The 18,401-nt window shown below is 37.5% G+C and overlaps 1 protein-coding gene across 2 annotated transcripts in view; it reads right to left on the bottom strand.

Annotated features, from left to right (window-relative positions):
- RASA2 (RAS p21 protein activator 2) overlaps positions 1-17,819 on the bottom strand; it is a 43,181-nt gene extending 25,362 nt beyond the window's left edge. Inside the window, exons 1-5 of one of the 2 annotated variants that reach the window (XM_088528543.1) lie at positions 17,714-17,819; positions 11,459-11,564; positions 9,206-9,309; positions 8,097-8,191; positions 2,539-2,615 (exon numbers count right to left, since the gene is read on the bottom strand). In XM_088528543.1, coding sequence (XP_088384669.1) covers positions 2,539-2,615; positions 8,097-8,191; positions 9,206-9,309; positions 11,459-11,564; positions 17,714-17,774 — 443 coding nt within the window. In that variant the 5' untranslated portion in view covers positions 17,775-17,819. Of the gene's footprint in view, positions 1-2,538; positions 2,616-8,096; positions 8,192-9,205; positions 9,316-11,458; positions 11,565-17,713 lie in introns of those variants that run through there. The other variant, XM_088528544.1, reaches the window with a different exon arrangement.
- Positions 17,820-18,401: the final 582 nt, after the last annotated feature.

The following is an 18,401-nucleotide window of genomic DNA, read 5'->3' as shown; positions in this document are numbered from 1 at the left end:
GGGTGTATCTGCATGAAGCTTAACCCTAAATTCGCCATTAACAGAAAATTGTGCATCAAATCAAGGCTTAGCCAACTAATTTTCCTCCCCAAGACAGCTTTTCAGCAGAGGAAGCTTATGCTGCTATTTATATAAACATATACAAACATTAATAGCAAGAAATTTCAAGCGTTAGTTCGATGCATTTCAAAAACTTGCTCTGATAAACAATACACCATGTTTAGGTTCACTCAATTTTCAGAAAGGACTCAAATGTGTTGGTTTTAGGTTTCTAAACACACTTGAAATATTCATTTTTCAATTCTTTGTCCAACTTCAAATTTTTAATTGGCTTCTGAAGGTGCCACCTTAGGGAACTGGCATGCACCCTCACACCTATTCCTCTTCCCTCCTCTGGCTTCATCAAGACCAAATCATTAACCTGAAGTACATCTTGTCCAAGACTCTTTTTTTTTTTTGTCAGCTTGGATAAAAGAAGGACACTTCCAGTTTTTGAGAGTTTTGGATTTTTCTTAGCTGCAATTCCCAGCTTCTCTGGTATAAACATAGTCAGAGATACTAATACTTGTCCTTCCCAAAACTTATTTCCCTTATACAAAGGCATATAAGGCAGTTCAAACAAGACTCCAAGTTAAACACTAAGGGGGAAACAAAAATAAATAAATAAAAGCAGCGTAGAATCTCACTCATGGTCTTTTTATACGACAACTGCCCATGTCTTGCAAAAGTCACATGTTCCTTTTCTGATCATTTCTTATTTGGAAAGTAACTACAGCCACATACCTTCCTCCCTTCAGTATTAGCCTTGAGAAGCTAAATTACAAACACTTAAGACCTACTTCCTACCGTAACCACCTATATTTCTCAACTCAATCCTCATAAAACCCATCCAGAAGGCAAAGAAAAAGAGCTTCCACATGCAGGACTACTTAACCATAGTAACAACAAACAAGCTTCTAGTCAGGTCTAATCTTACCAAGTTGGTTCAGTCACAAATAAAAGTTAACTGACAGACTCAGGATGATGCCACAGAACTACTTGCTATTGTCTGTGTGCACCTTGAGCTGCAAAAGTTGTGGCTACTTTTTTACATCTTTGTAGAACTTAGGTACTCTCAAGGAATGCACCCTGAAAATCCATTAGAAACTTATACAGACAAGAAAGCCAGTAGAAGCATCTCAAATTCTCTTATCCTACGAAAATACACCTCTTGAAGGCTTAAAATAAATCCCTGTCTCATTACATTAAGAGATCATTTATTTGAACACTGCTCTAAGGTAACTACTACTTACTTTGTGCAAGTATACAAAATAGACAAAAAAACTTTACTTCTCATATTCTGAATGAACATGTGAGAATGCTTATGTATGAAGTACCTTTTACAGGCAAATATTTCAAGACTACCAGCAAGCCTGCTAACGTATAATAAACGTGTAGCTTTAGTTTAAGGAACTCTTGCTCTTTCATAATCTCGGATGAGGACAACAGTGCTGATGTAATACTGCAGCGTTTAACGCACGCTCTTCTTCCACATGTCACTCAGTGGGCGCACACAGCGACCACGAGAACCCTAGCTTCCTTTTGATCATATATCTCCGTCACAAAGAGATCCTAAAAGGGGGCACACTGAGTAAACCACTTCCTACTCGATATTGCAATCTGCAACAGCAACTTTCTAAAGCAATTTTTCTTCGCCATATCAAAATCAAAACATTTTAAACACACACACAAAAAAATATTAACTGTGCAACTGCGTAAATCCCATCAACATATAAAAATCAAATAAAAAAAAATCTAACATTTGCAATAAAAAGATGCTAAATTGGGAATGTAGCACAAAGACATAAAATTCCAGTCACCTTTTGGTGGAGAATGGTCTATTGTCTTCAAAGCTTAGAGTCAAAATTAAGTCTGGTAATGGGAGGTCCTTGAGATGTTGCTAAGAAATTTTATTGAAACATGGTAATGTTATGCTTTCCCAAAAAAAGGACCACCTGTATTTTAATTTTTCATAGGCACTCCTTGCCATAGTTAACCATTAGAAAGTCACTCTGAAGCAAAGACAGACCTTCATATTTCAAAAGAAAATATTACTACTGAAAAGGTTGCTGAACCTTTTCCCACCAACAGCAGCCACGGCTCATCTGTGTCAGGAACAGCACTGCAATTTCTAGCTGCAGTCAGCGTCCCTGGATTTTTTTGCTTGACTCATTTTGCCTGGCCTCAAAAGGTATTAGTAAAAAACAGCCATGAGGAGTCCTAATGGAAGTGACTGCTTTGGGAACTGGAGAGATAAGCAGCTGCTAAAACCTTCTGCAGAAAGTTCTCTAAGCAAATACTTATTCCTTCCCACAAGGCAACAGTCTTTCACCCTTCCCAAAATAATCCTCTCATGCCATATAGAAGGAAAAATGTTATTGGTACTAGGATGTGCAGACATTCAAAATTAAAAGGGAATAATTATATCACATTGTAACAACAAACTCAAAATTTACTGATGGTTATATATATGTGTATATATATATATGATGTTCTTACTGTACTACTAGCTGCTGACACACAGATCCATTATCTGTTATCAGTTCATTCAGTTTTAATTCAAGGTGAACTTTTCCCTGGAGGAAAAAAAAAAGAAAAATATTTTTTAAACACCTTTATTTTAAAATTACTAGTTAAGACAATATAATTTATAATTAAAAATACTTTTACATTAATTTCAATACATCCACTTCAAAAGTAGGCATTTTGTCTAAGATATGTATCCTGCAAGTACTGTACGTGAAACGTTTTCAGCTAGGGGAGACAATGATTAAGAGATGCATCACCACCATGAACTGCACACAGCACATGAATTGTTCAAGCTTCTACAGATCTAACTTAAAAAAAAAAAAAGTATTTCTTTCCAGCATGAGGAAGTATAGAGAATAAAAGAGAAGTATAAAGAGTAAAAGCTCCTCAATCCTGTCGTCCTAAGCATTAGAGGACTCCATGAATAAATAGAGAGTGAGTTCAGGAAAGTTTCAAAAGGGAGTCCTAATACGAACTTGAAAGCTCAAGGTAATTACATAAATAAAAATAGTACAATAGCATAGGGTAGCTATAACAAATAACCTCTAATATACAGCTGCAAAGTTTGGTCCATTCCACTAGACTGAACATCCTTCAGAAATCTTATCCTTGTGCAGCTTTTAACCATCTCCTGAAATCTGTTGGTGCTTTGGCAGAACAATAAATACAATCAAATGAGACAAAAAGACGACAAAAATAGCTAAACTCGGCCGCCCCCCCTTTTTCTGCTATAGTAGAACGGTGTTCAGCATTTTCTAAGATATATCAGAAACAAGAATCCAAAAGAATCCAGAATCGCCTTTCTACTCCTCACTATTCGCACTGGTTTAAGAAATACACGAAATATGAATACATGAAGTGTAAGAGATACTGATACAAATAAAGACTAAAGAGATGGCTAGACAGATGTGTTAGCGTATCCGCACATCTCCCTGTGTTTGCACAACTATACAAAGAGAGAGAACAGCCTCAAAGGATCCTGCTGTTCAAATGAAATAATTCAGAGTTAAGAATTTTACCACTGCATCACCTGTGTACACAAAGTGCATCATCCACAAACCAATGGAGGGTGGGTACTCCAAGCAGTGATTGCTGTATGATTCCCTAACCCTTAAACTCTTCTCTAGAGATTGTTTATAAGCTACTATCCAGAGACAGAACACCAGGCAAGACAGACGTTCAGTAGTACTTCAGAACCTACACACTGCTATTCGTTTTAGATCGGTGTAGTCAATAAACAGAACATTAGATGACACTGCTTTGTTCATGATTAGAATTCTTCTTCAGCTGAAGAAGAAACAGGACAAGTTAGGTCTGGAAGGTAATTGTTGCAAAAGGAGTAACAATCTGAATTATAGTTTTGCTGCTACAACCCTAAAATGGAAATAAAACCTGTAACTGACCCTCTGCACATTTCTACAACATTAATGTTTTGACATAAAATCGAAAAGGTTTTATTGTAAATCCCCTGGGGCAAGGGTTGTATTTTTCTCTCCGTACGTCACATGGGAGGAAACCTAAAGTGTTTTTTTTTTTTTTTTTTTCTTAAAGGAAGTTTTAAATGTAACTACTTTGGGATGCCTGCCAAGTGTTTTGCAAACTGTTACTACATGTGGTAGAACACAGGTACATTAAGAAAATATTTGTCAAACAGAGAAACTCTATTACAAAAATAGATTTACAGGCTGAAAACAGGATATTGAGCAGGAAGCCCATAGCCTTACAAGGTAAAGTTCTTGAATGACAAACGAAGAGACAGTATTACTTATTGTAATAGCTGACTTAACTACTTTAAGTAAACAGACCTAGTGAGTGGCCCAGACACACCTTTCTCTGCTCTTAAGCAAAAGAAAAACAAAATCCCAAACTCCAAAGCGATGTGTTCTTCTGCAGTGGTCAGTATGATTAAAAAGTTTACTGACCTTGAGAGTGTTACCTCTATTTTGTCCAAAACTCATTGTCATGATGGTGATAAAATAGCTGCATGTAAGTGAATATCTCCATGACAACCATAGCCAGTTTTAGGCAGATTGTTATTGTTTTGTTTGTTGAGAGCAGTGTTATGGTTTCTTAAAGCAGCTCATATGCAGATCTATATTGCAGCTTTGAACAAATATACATCTGGGTTTTAAATGCAGTTGCATAGTTTGGTTTTAGACCAAAATATCAAGAGAAATCAATCATTCTTATAAGATGAATAAGATGAATAGGTGAATGCACTTTTGAAGATCCATTGGTCTCCAAGCAGCTCATAAAGCCACGCAGGTACCATTTTCATTTTATAAAGAGATTTACAGTTACCTTGCCTGATACAAGCACAAAGGAGACAAAGCTACTCATTCTGGGGCTAAGATTCATACGCACATTACCAAAAAAGCCAAAAGAGGGCTCAAATCACCAGCCTACATGTCAGAATCACAAAAACTATTTTATTTCACATTTTTGTTTTATAATTGCTGTTGCATTCAAAACACAGTATTTTAAGAGGTGCTTTTTCCTCCCCATACTTTCAATGTTTGGATCATTTCTTCACTGAAATGTTGCAACTACCTGTACTAAGTACAAGGCTTCTAAAGCTCTTCAATAGACACGAGGCTCGCAACTGTATTTTAAACATTTACCCCGCAGGCACTCACATATTGTACCAATGTTATGAATTACACTACTGATGCAAGTATACAACAAAGTAACTTTTGACAGTATTAATTTTTTCCTTAAAAACTTCTCTCCTTTATATTTAAGAGGAAATATACAACCTCTTGCTAGAAAGAGGGTGGGTGTTTGGGAGGGCTATTTTTGAGGCAGGATGTAGGAATGCACGTGTATGCTAGCAGTTATTCTCTGATTTCTCCCTCAGCAACCAAAACGCTACATTATAGCGTGTTTCTGCTAGATCGTGTGTCCTTTTTCTACTTCTCCCAAATCAAAGGAAAAAAACATCACAATCAAATTATTGGATTTTTAATAACATACTCTTAATATATATTACAGCCTGCTAGCACCTAAATAGAAGAAAAACTGTAGAACATGCCAAAAACTATATAATAGTTCTACAACTAGTGTGCACACAGCAGTTATCTCTGATTATTTACTGCTAAAACTCTTTAAATACCAGAGGCAGGTTTTCTTATCTTTCATTATTTTTTTTTCCAGCTTCCTCTTCTAAATTACAACAAACACAGACAACATTTCAGAAACATACTACAGTTTTACTATCTCTGCTACGTAGCTCCTAGCCCAAAGGAGCAGCCTATAGTTCTGTACTGTTATGAATAGAGTACGTTCAATCTGGACCCTACTGAGAAGATTTACTCTAAATCAGATCTCTTTTTGCTTGGATTAGAAGACTGAGCTGTTTGAATCCACAAAGTGGCCTGAGGTGCAATCTCTCTTTCCAAAGAAACTTAGGCATTTGACTTGAACAGCAGATGAATCTATCAAAAATAATAATTTTATGTTAGACTAACCCAAAACCTTTCTAACTCAAACACATGGTGCCTTTCATTTCCTGAACTTCACCTTCAGATTACCAGTACTATAATAAAGCCGTGGACCCAGAACATAAGATGGCAGGTATACACAGCTTTTGCATTAGTACCTTATGCTTTTTATCCTAGAGAAGCCTTTAACTTAAAATTGATAACATGGTTTTAGGAAGTGACTGCTGTTTGTCTCTCTCCCCGCTCTTTTTTTTTTTTTTTTTCTCCTCAATTCTACAGGAATTAGCAAATAATGCCAGAAAAAAAAAAAAAAAAAATCACCCACAACACGACACGGCATTCAATACACTTTTAAGTCTTTCTAGAAACTGCCTAAATTTGGTCATTAATGAATTTAAGTCTCTTATGATGCTCACGTCCATTTGTCCATTTACAGGTAGAGTCTATAATTTCCCAAACAGACTATGAGAATTGCTGGAAGTGTAAAGAAAAAATAGGAGAAAAAAAAAAAAAGAGCCAAGAAAAGTACAAGATAAGCTTATTTGAAAAATACATCAGCCAGTGCCAAAGCATTTTATGACTCAGCCTGGATTGTGTACATCTGCATGCTGTACACAACAACATTCAACTTTATTCATTGCAAAATGAATATGCATCTCTACCATTAATGTATCTGATATACAAGTTTTGCCTTACAGCAAACTTAGCTTGTAGGAAAAATAGATTCCTGGCACACACAAAGCGCAGGGTTCTTGAAAAAAATATTCTTTCTTTAAAAAAACTGCAATGAACCCTGGCCATAGCCAGGGAATATAAAACACTTAAAGCCATCCTTGCATTCATCACAAAGACGACTCATATGGAGGAAACGAGAAAAAAAAAAAAAAAAAAAAAAAAGTTAAATATTGTTTAGCCCTGCAAGGAGCACAGCAGATTTGAAAATTATTTTTCTTTTTCAAACTGTCACTTAGGTTTTAAATATCTATCCAGCCAACAAACAAAACCACAAACAGACACTCCAAGGCAAGATTATCATGAGGAACTCGCATGTCAGCGACAAAATGTCATTGTCTATTGGAAAAGTCACACAGGAGTGTTCGACATGCCTCAGCCATAGGAAAATACCAAGTAAGAGCTTATATTCAACTGTGAACTACAAATTCATGGAAAAAAATCCAAAACATAGAAAATTGTTCAATTATATGACATGCCATTGCATATCCATAAGCTGAAGTCTTACTCACAGGAACATTTATAGTAACATGACAAAAAGCAAGAACTTGTCTTTTTTAAATGAATGAAGAAAAATAAAGCACGAAGAATAACCCTTTAGGTGAAAGCTGAAATGTCGTTTCAGCTTCTACTTTGAAAGGATTTTCTCTAATATTCAGTACAATTAGATGGTGAAACTGGAAGAAGAATGAGACAACCATGCCTTATTTTCAACAGATAATAGAAAGTGATACTAGCTCAGATAGTTTTACCCCCAAGATACCCACAAGAGTTACATTCTAAGGTTAGAGAACACACTTGCACATTAATTCTGTCCACACATTCACCTTTTACAAAGGTAGGCATGATTCCCCCACTCAGAAAACTCCAAAGAAGAACACAAACACCACCGAGTCTGAGACTACGCACCAAACAACTCCCGTTTTGAAGACTATACTATTTCATATGACATAATTGAGTTTCAAATGGTAAAACCAAAACTGATTAAAAAAAAAAAGTCTTTTCTTAAACCTTTCACCCACTTCAAGCACAAATTCCTGTTATACATTTTAAGAATATATATAGGCTTATATACTGATATATATTCTAGAATACATACACTGATAACACAATATCTTTCGTTAGACATGTCCCAGACAGTGGCCTCAAATATTCTATCAGTTTTCAAGTTATCATAAGGAGTAATACAACTGGTTTTGAAATGCCAAACACGCATTATTCTTCAAGCTGAAAGATAACTGCCTCAAGAATAAAAAAAGGCTCACCTCTATCTGCCACAGCTCAATATAAATTCTACCATTACATATATTTACATATATTTAATTTTAAAATATAAATGTGCAATTTAATACTTACCTGAACCTCTGAATTAGAATCAATAGGTTGAAGCAAAAACCAGCTCTCTTTGCCTGTGTAGTTGCATAAATCATCTTTTTTGATCGAAACCTTTCCTGAGGTCAGGGAGAGGGAGAAAGAAAAGGTAGAGGCATAAATATCACTTTCATGTGAATAGGTCGTATAGCTTAAGAGATCTGAGGTCTTCATAGTTTCTTAATCTTGTTAAAGTTGGTGATGTAGTGATGTTATATGAAAAGCTCACAACAACAGGAAACTAAAAACGCAGAAGAAGTAAAAGATCAGAAGGGCCTATATAAAGGCAAATTAATCTAAACGTAATCCATTACCTAGGCTATCTAATAAATTCAGACTAGGCAAAATAAAGAATGTACTTATGCTTGTAAAGAAGGTAGCATAATAAAGCTTTGAGAGAACAGTAACGGTTTTGAAGAACATTTAAATAGGAAATTGAAAGTAAATGCCTTTTGCACTTCTGATTGTTAGTTGGAAAGCTGTTATTATACGAAATTATCTGGCATCCTGGTGCATATTATTTCTTTCCTCCATTCAAATAATGTGAGGCCTACTTCCACAGTAGACTGTTAGCCAGAGCTTTTTTTTTAAGCTACTATAACCAAATTGCAGCTGCAATAGGGCAATTATGCATTGAAAGAAATTCTATCTCTAATTTTTCAGATAAGCTACATCAAGCATTTTGCAGCATCTTATTAGTCACTGGATTTACAGGTTACACTTGCAGAGATAAAAACAGTATAAATAATTTTGCGCTTTCTATACAGATATACCAGTAGCCACAATTATTCAAATATTCAATAGAAACAAAAGGGGAGGAAAAGAGATAATAAATACATTGAATAAGGCCTTAATGTGTTCTATTATTCTAAAGAAATATATATGTTCAATATAGTGGATTACATATATTAAAGGAAAGATAAGAAAATGTTGTTTCCAAAGCATTAAATGATTATTTAAAGTGCACTAGGCAGCTTTTTGAAATAGGCATCAGTTTAATAATTGTATTCATTAAACTACAGAGCATGATCCTGAAAATGGTCACTTTTTTTTTTTTGAATTATGCAGTATGTAGGGAATATCCCAGAACATACCTATACGCAGGTCTTTTTGCAAAACACTCTTATCATAAATATAGAAGGACAACCATTGGAATGTTCTTGGAATCTCGAAGTAAAACTCTTCCCCGAAATATGGGCTGAAAAGAAAGATTGAAAGTTAAAACAGCAAAACACTTATTGTAACTCATACAGAACAATTACTAAAAAGCAGCATTTTGCTGCAGTCAGAACGTTGAACAGTGAGAAAGAAAAGTTACTTAAATATTTATTTCCTCCTGAAAACTTAACTAGTCAATGAATTTCCAGCTAAATAAGTCCAAGACTGTAGTTATAGTTCACTCTATTTCACGTCTGTACTAACAAATAGTAAGAACTATTTGAAGAGCATCTTACTTTTCAATATATAGAATCCTACTCATACAAATGCAATTTAGAGAAACAAAGAGTTATCTACATAGTCAGTAGAAAGAGAAGAGAGCCTACTGGGCAAGTATAACTCAGAACACTGACTCTTAACTGCTAACAAAACATTCTCCATTTAGCAACAGAACTTTCATATTGTCTGAAAACTTTCTCAGTGTGCACTTAAGGCCTTCAGAACTGTCATCTTGGTACTGTGAGATTTTTCTTCCTTGATTTGTAACACACAAATGCTGATAATTTCATTTAATTCATTTCTATTTTAGCAATATTAAAAAAAATCCTGATTAATCAAAGATTATTTATTCTATCAGTGTCTTACTAGACAATTAGTAGCTCTTTTGTAGTCAAAGTGCATTTTAAACACTTTTTAAAGGAATACAAAAAAAATGCTTGTATAAAAATTAAACACAAAGGGATTGTTTCTAAGCACAAGATGCTTTACAGTGCCAATCATTAAGCCTGTCAGAAACCTGGCCACACCAGCACACTGAAAAAAGAACATTTGTGCATCTTTCTTCCAAATATGAAAGTTAAATATATTCAGTATGCTTTGAAACTGCATGCTAGTAAATCATTTTCATTGCATGCAAGAACCATGGAGAGGAGAAAAAAAAAATTAAAAAGGAAAAAAAAATGAGGCATCTGATGATCTTTGTGTGTGTGTGTATTTAGTTTGATGGGTAAAGGGGAACTTCTCTATTTGAATGAGAAATGTTGCGTTTCTGCATCAATAATATGGTGTCTTCAACCTTTTTTTTTTTTTTTTCTTTTTTAAGACTGCTCTTTCAAATTTAATTTGAAGTTCAAAAAATCATCAAAACAATCAAGGACAACTATATGTCATTTTTAAATTGGAAGTGCTGTAGTCCAATTCAATTAATTTCAAAATATAACTGGTTCCATGTATGTGGTGCTTGCTGTTTATGCCTAGACATAAGGAAGCTTTGAAATGATACTCTGAAGAAGTAGACATTTCCCATTTAAGTTGGCTATAGGATCAGCAATATTTTTTCCAGGACAGAAAACAAAGAGAGATGGCTCAAAGAGCAAATCTTAAATACAATACTCCAGGAAACCATAACAGCAAGGAAAAAATTCACATTTCATAATAATAATAAAACTCGGATATCCCAGAGAATGTAGCTGTATTAGTGCTTCACTGTGAGTCAACAAAGAACCTAGAATTTCAAGCTGTAAAAGTGCCTATACACCACTTCAGCCATGTTACCATGAGTTTTTTCTTGTTGCTTTGAAGCTGTAGGGCAGTAGCAGAACGAACAGCTAACCACTCAGAGAGGCAAAGCAAGCCATTCTGTGCAAGTTCAGCTTACAGAGCCCAAAACAAGATCTTCAAGAGAGAATGAGGCCTATTCAGGGAGGTATCCCACACCAAAAGAAACTCTGCTAAATGGAAGAGTTCCAGTTCCTTCATTCTAAAAACAGGTTTTACAAGACAGACACCAAAAGCAGAATTCCACCAATACAGAACAACTACAAAATATTATGTCAGGTACAGGAAATGACAAGGAGAGCAAATATCAAGCAGATTCCTTTCCCTTGAAAACAACCTGGCAAGAAAAAGTATGTTATTGTGCCCAAGGAACAGAATAAAATAACGGTGAAAGACATTTTAGTATGTTTCATTTTAAATGTATACACTACTATTCATGAGCCTCAATTCTGCCTTCTTCCACTTACTCTCAAGATTTACACATTGCTCTACTGTTACTGAATAATCTTCACAAGTCAGCTCTCATATTAAGGAGACACAGCAAAACCACACGTACACATAAATGCACATGCTGTTTTCATTCTGCACCAAGGAGGTCTTGCTCACTGTTTCCACTTAAAAATTAAGCTTACCTTAAAGATTTTTCAACTACTTGCGTACGAAAGACTTCCTCCTGGTCCAAGTTTATAGTACAGAAAACATCTCTCATTTTGTTGGGTACTAAATGTTTGGCTTCACCTGTAAATACAAACAATGACTATAAATATCGAGGGCAGAAATAATTTTGGACATTTGTTCAAACTAAAAAAAACTTCTGCATTCCTTCCCCTATTCATTCCATACACCTATTAAGATCACTCATTCATAATGTTCACAGGATTCAATGTGTACACAGGAATTGTTACACCCACCTTCATGTGGGAATGAGAAATCGACAGGAAGACAAGAGCGCTCTGACTCACCACCACCACTTCCTGCAGCACCTGTACTTTCCCTTGAGAGGTCTCATCTCGGCCTTGACCCTGGCCAGCTTGCTAAATCCAAGCAGCCTGAGGTGATATGGTATTGGCTTGTAAGATCAAGCAAGGATCTGACTGAGCTATTGTTCCCTCAGTATTTTCTCCAGAAATATTTAAGTTGAAGGAAACTGTTTAATACAATCTTACTCATTGTAAGATTCTTATTCATTTTCCACAAAAAAAAAAAAAAAAAAAAAAAAAAAAAACACCTTAAATAGCATGTTCTCAAAGGTTCAGTCGCAAGCAGTTTTCTCCCGACCCCAACAGTCTGGGCATGAAAATGATGAAATGATCGATGAAAAATCAACTACTGTCTAAATACAATATTGATAAAGACAAGCTGGATAGTGAGGCTGTAGAGAGCCAGGGTAACTGTCAAACACAAATCACAAAGATTTGCTGGGTACTGAGTCTATCCCATTGCAAAACACACACACTGGATGTCATACAGTCCTTTCTGGAAGCAGTTATTTCTACGCAGTTGCTGCTAAAAACATCTCCCAATAGACAAATTGGAAAGCTCTTTGAAAATCTTAGTGCTGCAGACATCCACATTTATTTATGGCAGTACTATGCTTTAGCTTAAAGAGCTATGTCCCCTATGGTGTTTCCTTCCCCTCTGAAAGACTTTCTAGACCCTTTTTAGCTTTTATTCTGCTATGAGAAATGAGGCAAGCTTTTCTGGTCCTCTCTTGTATGAAATGCTTCCCTCTCTGTACCTGTCCCATTTCAATTACTAGTTTAAAGACTGGCAACCAGAACTGTACAGAGTATTCCAGGCTGTTGGGTCTTATCCAGGAGCTTTTACATTGCATTTGTACTTACATTTCTACTAGAAAATTCTCTCCTAATAAAATACAGAAGCAAAGTTATCTAAATCTCTGCTATAACATATTAAAGGGCAACAGAGCTAAAAATACATAAAGTACATGGGTAAAATTACTATCTCATTAATGTCATTTCCAAATGGTAATCATTTACCCTTTCAAAGATCTATAGCTTAAAACTATATTTGAAATGTTTTTTCTAGAAAACTACAGATGTGAAGCACTGTGGGAAATAAGATCTATTGCCTAGGTTGTTAAAATTTTAAATCAAAATTCTTAATTACATAATATTCAAGACTGTCAATAATTTAACCAAATAATACATGACATTTCAAAGGCTACCATAACCGTATCCCAACAGAGAACGTGGTGGTTTAACAACAACAGAGCCTGAACTTCCACACAGCCTTTTTACCATCAGGTTGTGTACCCTGATGGAAAGTATGAACAGACACTTAGGTAACTGCAACTGTTAAAAAATCTGTTCTCAGAAGCATCAATGAGCTTTTCATCAGCTTGGGTGTGGGAGAGAAGGAAGTAAACATTTTTAAATGTCATGCTTAATGTCGACAGATTAAGAGACATCAACAGAACCAGTATTCAATACCATGAGACCCCAAAAAAGAGACTAAGCTCAAAATTATAGTCCAAGTGATATATTGTAGGAAGAACTGAGAAAAGCAACAGAGATTAAACATCACTTTAAAATATGCTGTTTTAATATAGCATACGAAATAGTTTCCCCCTCAGAGGGCTTTTGATGCTGTAGTTTGCAATTAATGTGCATGACCTGCATATGCCAGTTATTCCATATAAGGACCTTCTAATTTTTCATCAATACTCTGTAACTTAATCATTCTATTGTTACATAAAATATTTAAGCTCGAGTATTACTTTTATGCCACTCTAAAGCCAGAGTAAGGTGAACTTTGAAAGAGCATTAAAAATACTAGTTTCTTCATGCCTATTTTGTAGTCTTTTGGTATTTAAAAGGAACTTTATTATGCAAGGGAATAGGAGAAATAGAAGTTCTGATTTTCTAATGAATGTTGTAGACCAGATGTTAAGCTTTAAAGCACACACGGACTCTTCTTCTCTTAGCAATTTTAAAATAACTTTTGCAATTCTCTATTCATATCCTTGTTATTCTCAGAGCATAAGATTTCACATTTTTCCAAATTCCTCTAACGTGTTCACTTCTGGGAGACTTTTCAGCCATATAATGATCCAAATCTTTTAAGAGGTCCTACATTGTTAATAAAAAGCACAAGCTTTTAATTGATTACACTGCAGATAAATCTTAGTTTTTCCACAAAAAAACCCAAGTGTATCGCAGCTGCATAAAAATCAAGTATGAACAATACACATGTAATCTGCCTGAATTTTCTGATTTTCAGTCTGCTTATCAAGTACGCAATTCTGAATGACAATGATGGCAAATGAAGGCAGTATAAAGGTCCACTGTTCAAAAGATAGAAAAGAATTAGGAGAAGTGAAAGAAGTATATTGAAAAAATGTATACCAGTGTTTTCCAAGAGTTTGTTTAGAAAGCAGAGATAGTATGAAGGAACACCAGAAACACCAAATAAAGTTGTTCTGGGGACAAGAGAGCAATGAAACCAAATTTGGTTCCAACTGTAGAACTGTACTTCAAACCTTTTCAAGCGACTATCATTTAAAAACATATGTTGTGATACTTGCTTCAAAAACCTTGCAGTTCAAACAGCAAAATACAGGATTCAGACAACAGCAATAATAGAGATTTTTGTTTTAACCATATCAGTTCTCCCACTTCAGTCACTGAATTGACCTAAAAAAGAAATTCTCACATGACACTTTCAGCAGCCTAATTCAAGAGAAAAAGCATGAAATAAACGTCAACCTTCTGACAATATTTTGAAGAGACATTCATAATTACTTCTATTTATATGACTTTTAAACTAACTTCAGCGCCAGTCAAGTGCTTACTTTGGGAAAGCAACGAGAAATAAAATACTCTGGCTAATTAGGTATATTAGTTTGGTTTTTTTTAAATATTTCTAGAAAATACTGTTATTTTCCCTATACAAATCCTTGTTAAACAAACAAACAAAAAAACTCACTTCAAAATAACAAATATTAGACAAAATCTAAGCAAAAGGGAAAAACATGTGTTGCTAATAAACACATAAGTGTTAGAGCAAGAAGAATTCAAGTGATTAACATCTAATAAATTAAATTCTGTGTTACCTTAATGTTACAGAAGTTACTAGATACAGCACTGTGGCAGCCTACTAAACACAACAGTCCTGTCCCTTGCCACCATTTTGTACATAATTTGTTAAATGTACATATAGCACAAAAATATCAAGTTAATTCTTGTTTTGACTCAAAAGTGCATCAGAACCTAAACAAAAGCAGCAACTAGGACAGGTTCAGTCAGAGGATATTGTGAATGGCATACAAGTGTACAATCACTACTCATCCTTTGACAGGAAAAGGAAACTGAGAAATGTAAAATAACTTTATGCCCACAAAGTACAAAGTTTTCTATTCAGGGACTAACCATGCTGTACAGCAACAGCTACATCCGTTGTAGAGGTGTGGGATAATCTGAGACAACCACATGGTGTAAACTGCTCGGCCCAAAAAGTCCGAAATAGATTGTACTCTTAATACTATCCCATGAAAAGCCCCGGAAGATGACAAACGAGAGATATTTCCACAGTGCTCCATTAGGACAGGCTTTCAGCAAAAGCAACAACATAACAAAAAAATTATTCAAAATCACTTACCACATTAAATAAATGCAGGACATCTTATAAAAAGAAAACAGAAGCTAGTTATATAATTTAGAACACTAAATTTAAGAAATACACACAAAAAAGGCTACAAGAAGATATCCTTATACTTAGAATAAGTAGTTAAGGCGCTTTTGACTCCTGGCTGTGTCAAAATAGAGTCATTGATACATAATTGTCATTTAAAAAAAAAATAGATTTCTGGTGAAAACCTGCCAAAAGAAATATCACATTTTCAAAGAAAAAATATGGGGGTTTGGACCAATAAAAGAGGATCACATCTTCACCATGTCTTCCTCTTATATTCCAAAGTCAGAGGCATGAGACTGTACAAACACTAGAATTGAACACAGTATATATAGCACTATGGATTGCAGAGGTATTCCTACTTGTTTTTTTCATTGCTATGTACAACAGCTACTCAGGTCAACTTAATTATAGGCCTCAAGTCTCTTGTGATGATTTGTGTAAGATTTATCATCTATCTATGTACTGTTCAAAAAAAAAAAAAAAAAAAAAGATAAATAACAATTTACCACAGATTATATGTTTTGTACATATGTAGAATTAAGCAGAACTGGCATTCCTCATTAAAATATGCATGAGCATTCATGCAACATATACAAAATGAGTAGGATTAAGTCCTGTAGTAGTTCACATGCCAACAAGACTTGAACTTCACTTTCTACTTGTGAAAAGCACGTTTCAGGAAATTTTTTACAGATATAAAGTTTGCTATGGATTAACTTAATTTGGGGGGGGGTTCCTCCTGCCCAAAAAAAAAAAAAAAAAAAAGACACATGAGCCAAAACATTATAAAGAAGTGAAAATATAGCACTATATAGTGTGTAAAGAGGTCAGATCAAAAGCTTCTTCAGCATATTTAACTCGTATCTTTTCTTATTGATGTTTCTGTTTTGTTAGCAGAAATCAGTAGTTTTACAAAAAAAAATACATTTCTTGAAACAATATGTGAAAATCTATCATAACTATTACTTTCACTCATTTTTCAAATGTGCTCCTACAGCTCTTCCATGCTTTTAGCAGCCAATTCTCTGTGTGTTCTCTAGGAAGCAGGTCACAACCCCTGCTTGCCATCACTTTTGCCAAGTAATTGGCTGTGGTAATAGCCAAAGCTAAAATTTCAAAGTAGCAATTGCAGAGTCTAGGCATAACACATGAATGGGATGCAATAAAGCTCGTTTCAACAACAGTGTTAAGAAATCCATTCCTTGTCTTCTAATACTTAACAGAAAAATTCATTCAAGTATCACGCAGTTTAAGACTCTGATTTGCAGCGGCAATACAAATCTTAGGATAAAATTAGGACAGAAGGGAGTCAGTGAATAACTTACAACATGGAATTTCAGAGCGCGTGTGTTCAGTCTGTCCCCTCAATGAAAAATAATTACACCTTCAGCTATGCTCAGACTCAACATCTCTTATTGTCGTGAACATTTTCTACCAACTAAAGACAAACTCAAGTCTACAGGACATGGCATAACTGACCGAGTAAAAACGACCTCATTTCTCAACTAAATCTTTCACAACTAAGTCTGATCATTCAGAAGGTGTTTGTAACTGATCACCGGTCCCAGCACAGTGTCCAACCCAGCTTGATTCAACTAATTCTCAAAAAAGTTGATCAAACGCGTGAGAAAGGAAATAAATGGGTTACATCCGAATAGTATGAATGTATTTTGATACCCCTTCAGGAAGCCGCTCACATCCTGTTTCTCCTCCTTGCTTTGAAGCCTTTGCAAGTCACATCACATTATCTGCTTTCCTCCTCTCCCCCTCCTGCCCAAGTGCATCGCAGAGATCATGCTTTGGTTTGCCGAGCCGCGGAGCCTAGAGGTATTCTTGGTGAGCGCTTCCTAACCGCCATCTCCAGAGGAGACCCACGAGCCCCTCGTCCTCCCTCACACACTCTCCACACAGAGCCATTAATGACCGTTTCCAGCAGGGCCCTCTACCACCGACTTCCTGAACATCAGTAATTTCGCAACGGCCGCTTGACAAACAGACTCCCATGCCCGAGCTCGGGAAGGGAGGGGGCCCGTCCCTTGGCGAGCGCTCAGAGACCCCCGCGCCCTCCGCGCGGGCAGGGCCGCCGCCCGCCCCGACGCCGCCGCCGCCCGCCGCACGTGTCCCGCCGCGCGGCCCCCCGCGGGGCGCCGGCCCGGGCCGCCCCTCAGCCCCGCCCGCACGCGCGGCCCCATCAGCCGCCGCGGGCACCAGGTCCCCCGCGCGGCACTTACAGATCTTCCCGCGAAGGTTCTGCAGCACCCGCACCTCGTCCCCGCCGTCCCCGGCCGCCATCGCGCCCGCACCGCCGCCTGCGCACTGCGCCGCGGGGGGAGGGGAGGGAAGGCAGCGCCGCCGCCACACGCCGCCCCGCCCCGCCCCGCCCCGCGACGCAGCGCCCGCCCCGCCCGCCGCGCCTGGGGGACGCGGCAGCACCGGGAGGGCGGCGGGGCGCATGCGCGCTGGCCCCCTCCCAGCAGGCCCTTGCGCGGAGGCACCGCCCCCGCCGTTACCACCGCCCGCGGGGCGGGGCCGCCCGTCGGCGCGTGGGCCCCGGCGCGAGGCGGCCGGTGCGGGCGCTGCCGCCGGGAGCCGCGCGGTGCCCCCGCCCTCCTCCTTGCGAGCCCCGTGTTCGCGCCCGCTGTCGCTCATCCGCGTTTCCAACCTCACACCAGCTAAGCGAGTGGGAAGCGGCGGGGCTTTTGGCGCTTCCCTGGCGGGGAGGCTGCAGCATCCTGGTGTGCGCGAGGTGCTGGCTCGAGTCGCACTGCGCCGAGCGTGCCCGTGCTGCAGGCAACGCGCCTGCCCTCGCCCACGGCTCAGGCCTCTGTGCCGCCCTTTGCACTGATCTTTCCTGCAGACACAAGGCCCTGGTTTGAAGTTCCCCAAGGTGCAGCCTGTGCCTGGGTCAGCCCCGCGCCC

This window comes from Tinamus guttatus, unplaced genomic scaffold, assembly GCF_059628265.1.
Source record: "Tinamus guttatus ecotype Peru unplaced genomic scaffold, ASM5962826v1 Tinamus_guttatus_pri_ptg000311l, whole genome shotgun sequence".
NCBI classification, from domain to species: domain Eukaryota; kingdom Metazoa; phylum Chordata; class Aves; order Tinamiformes; family Tinamidae; genus Tinamus; species Tinamus guttatus.
This window is presented reverse-complemented; position numbering and strand designations above follow the sequence as displayed.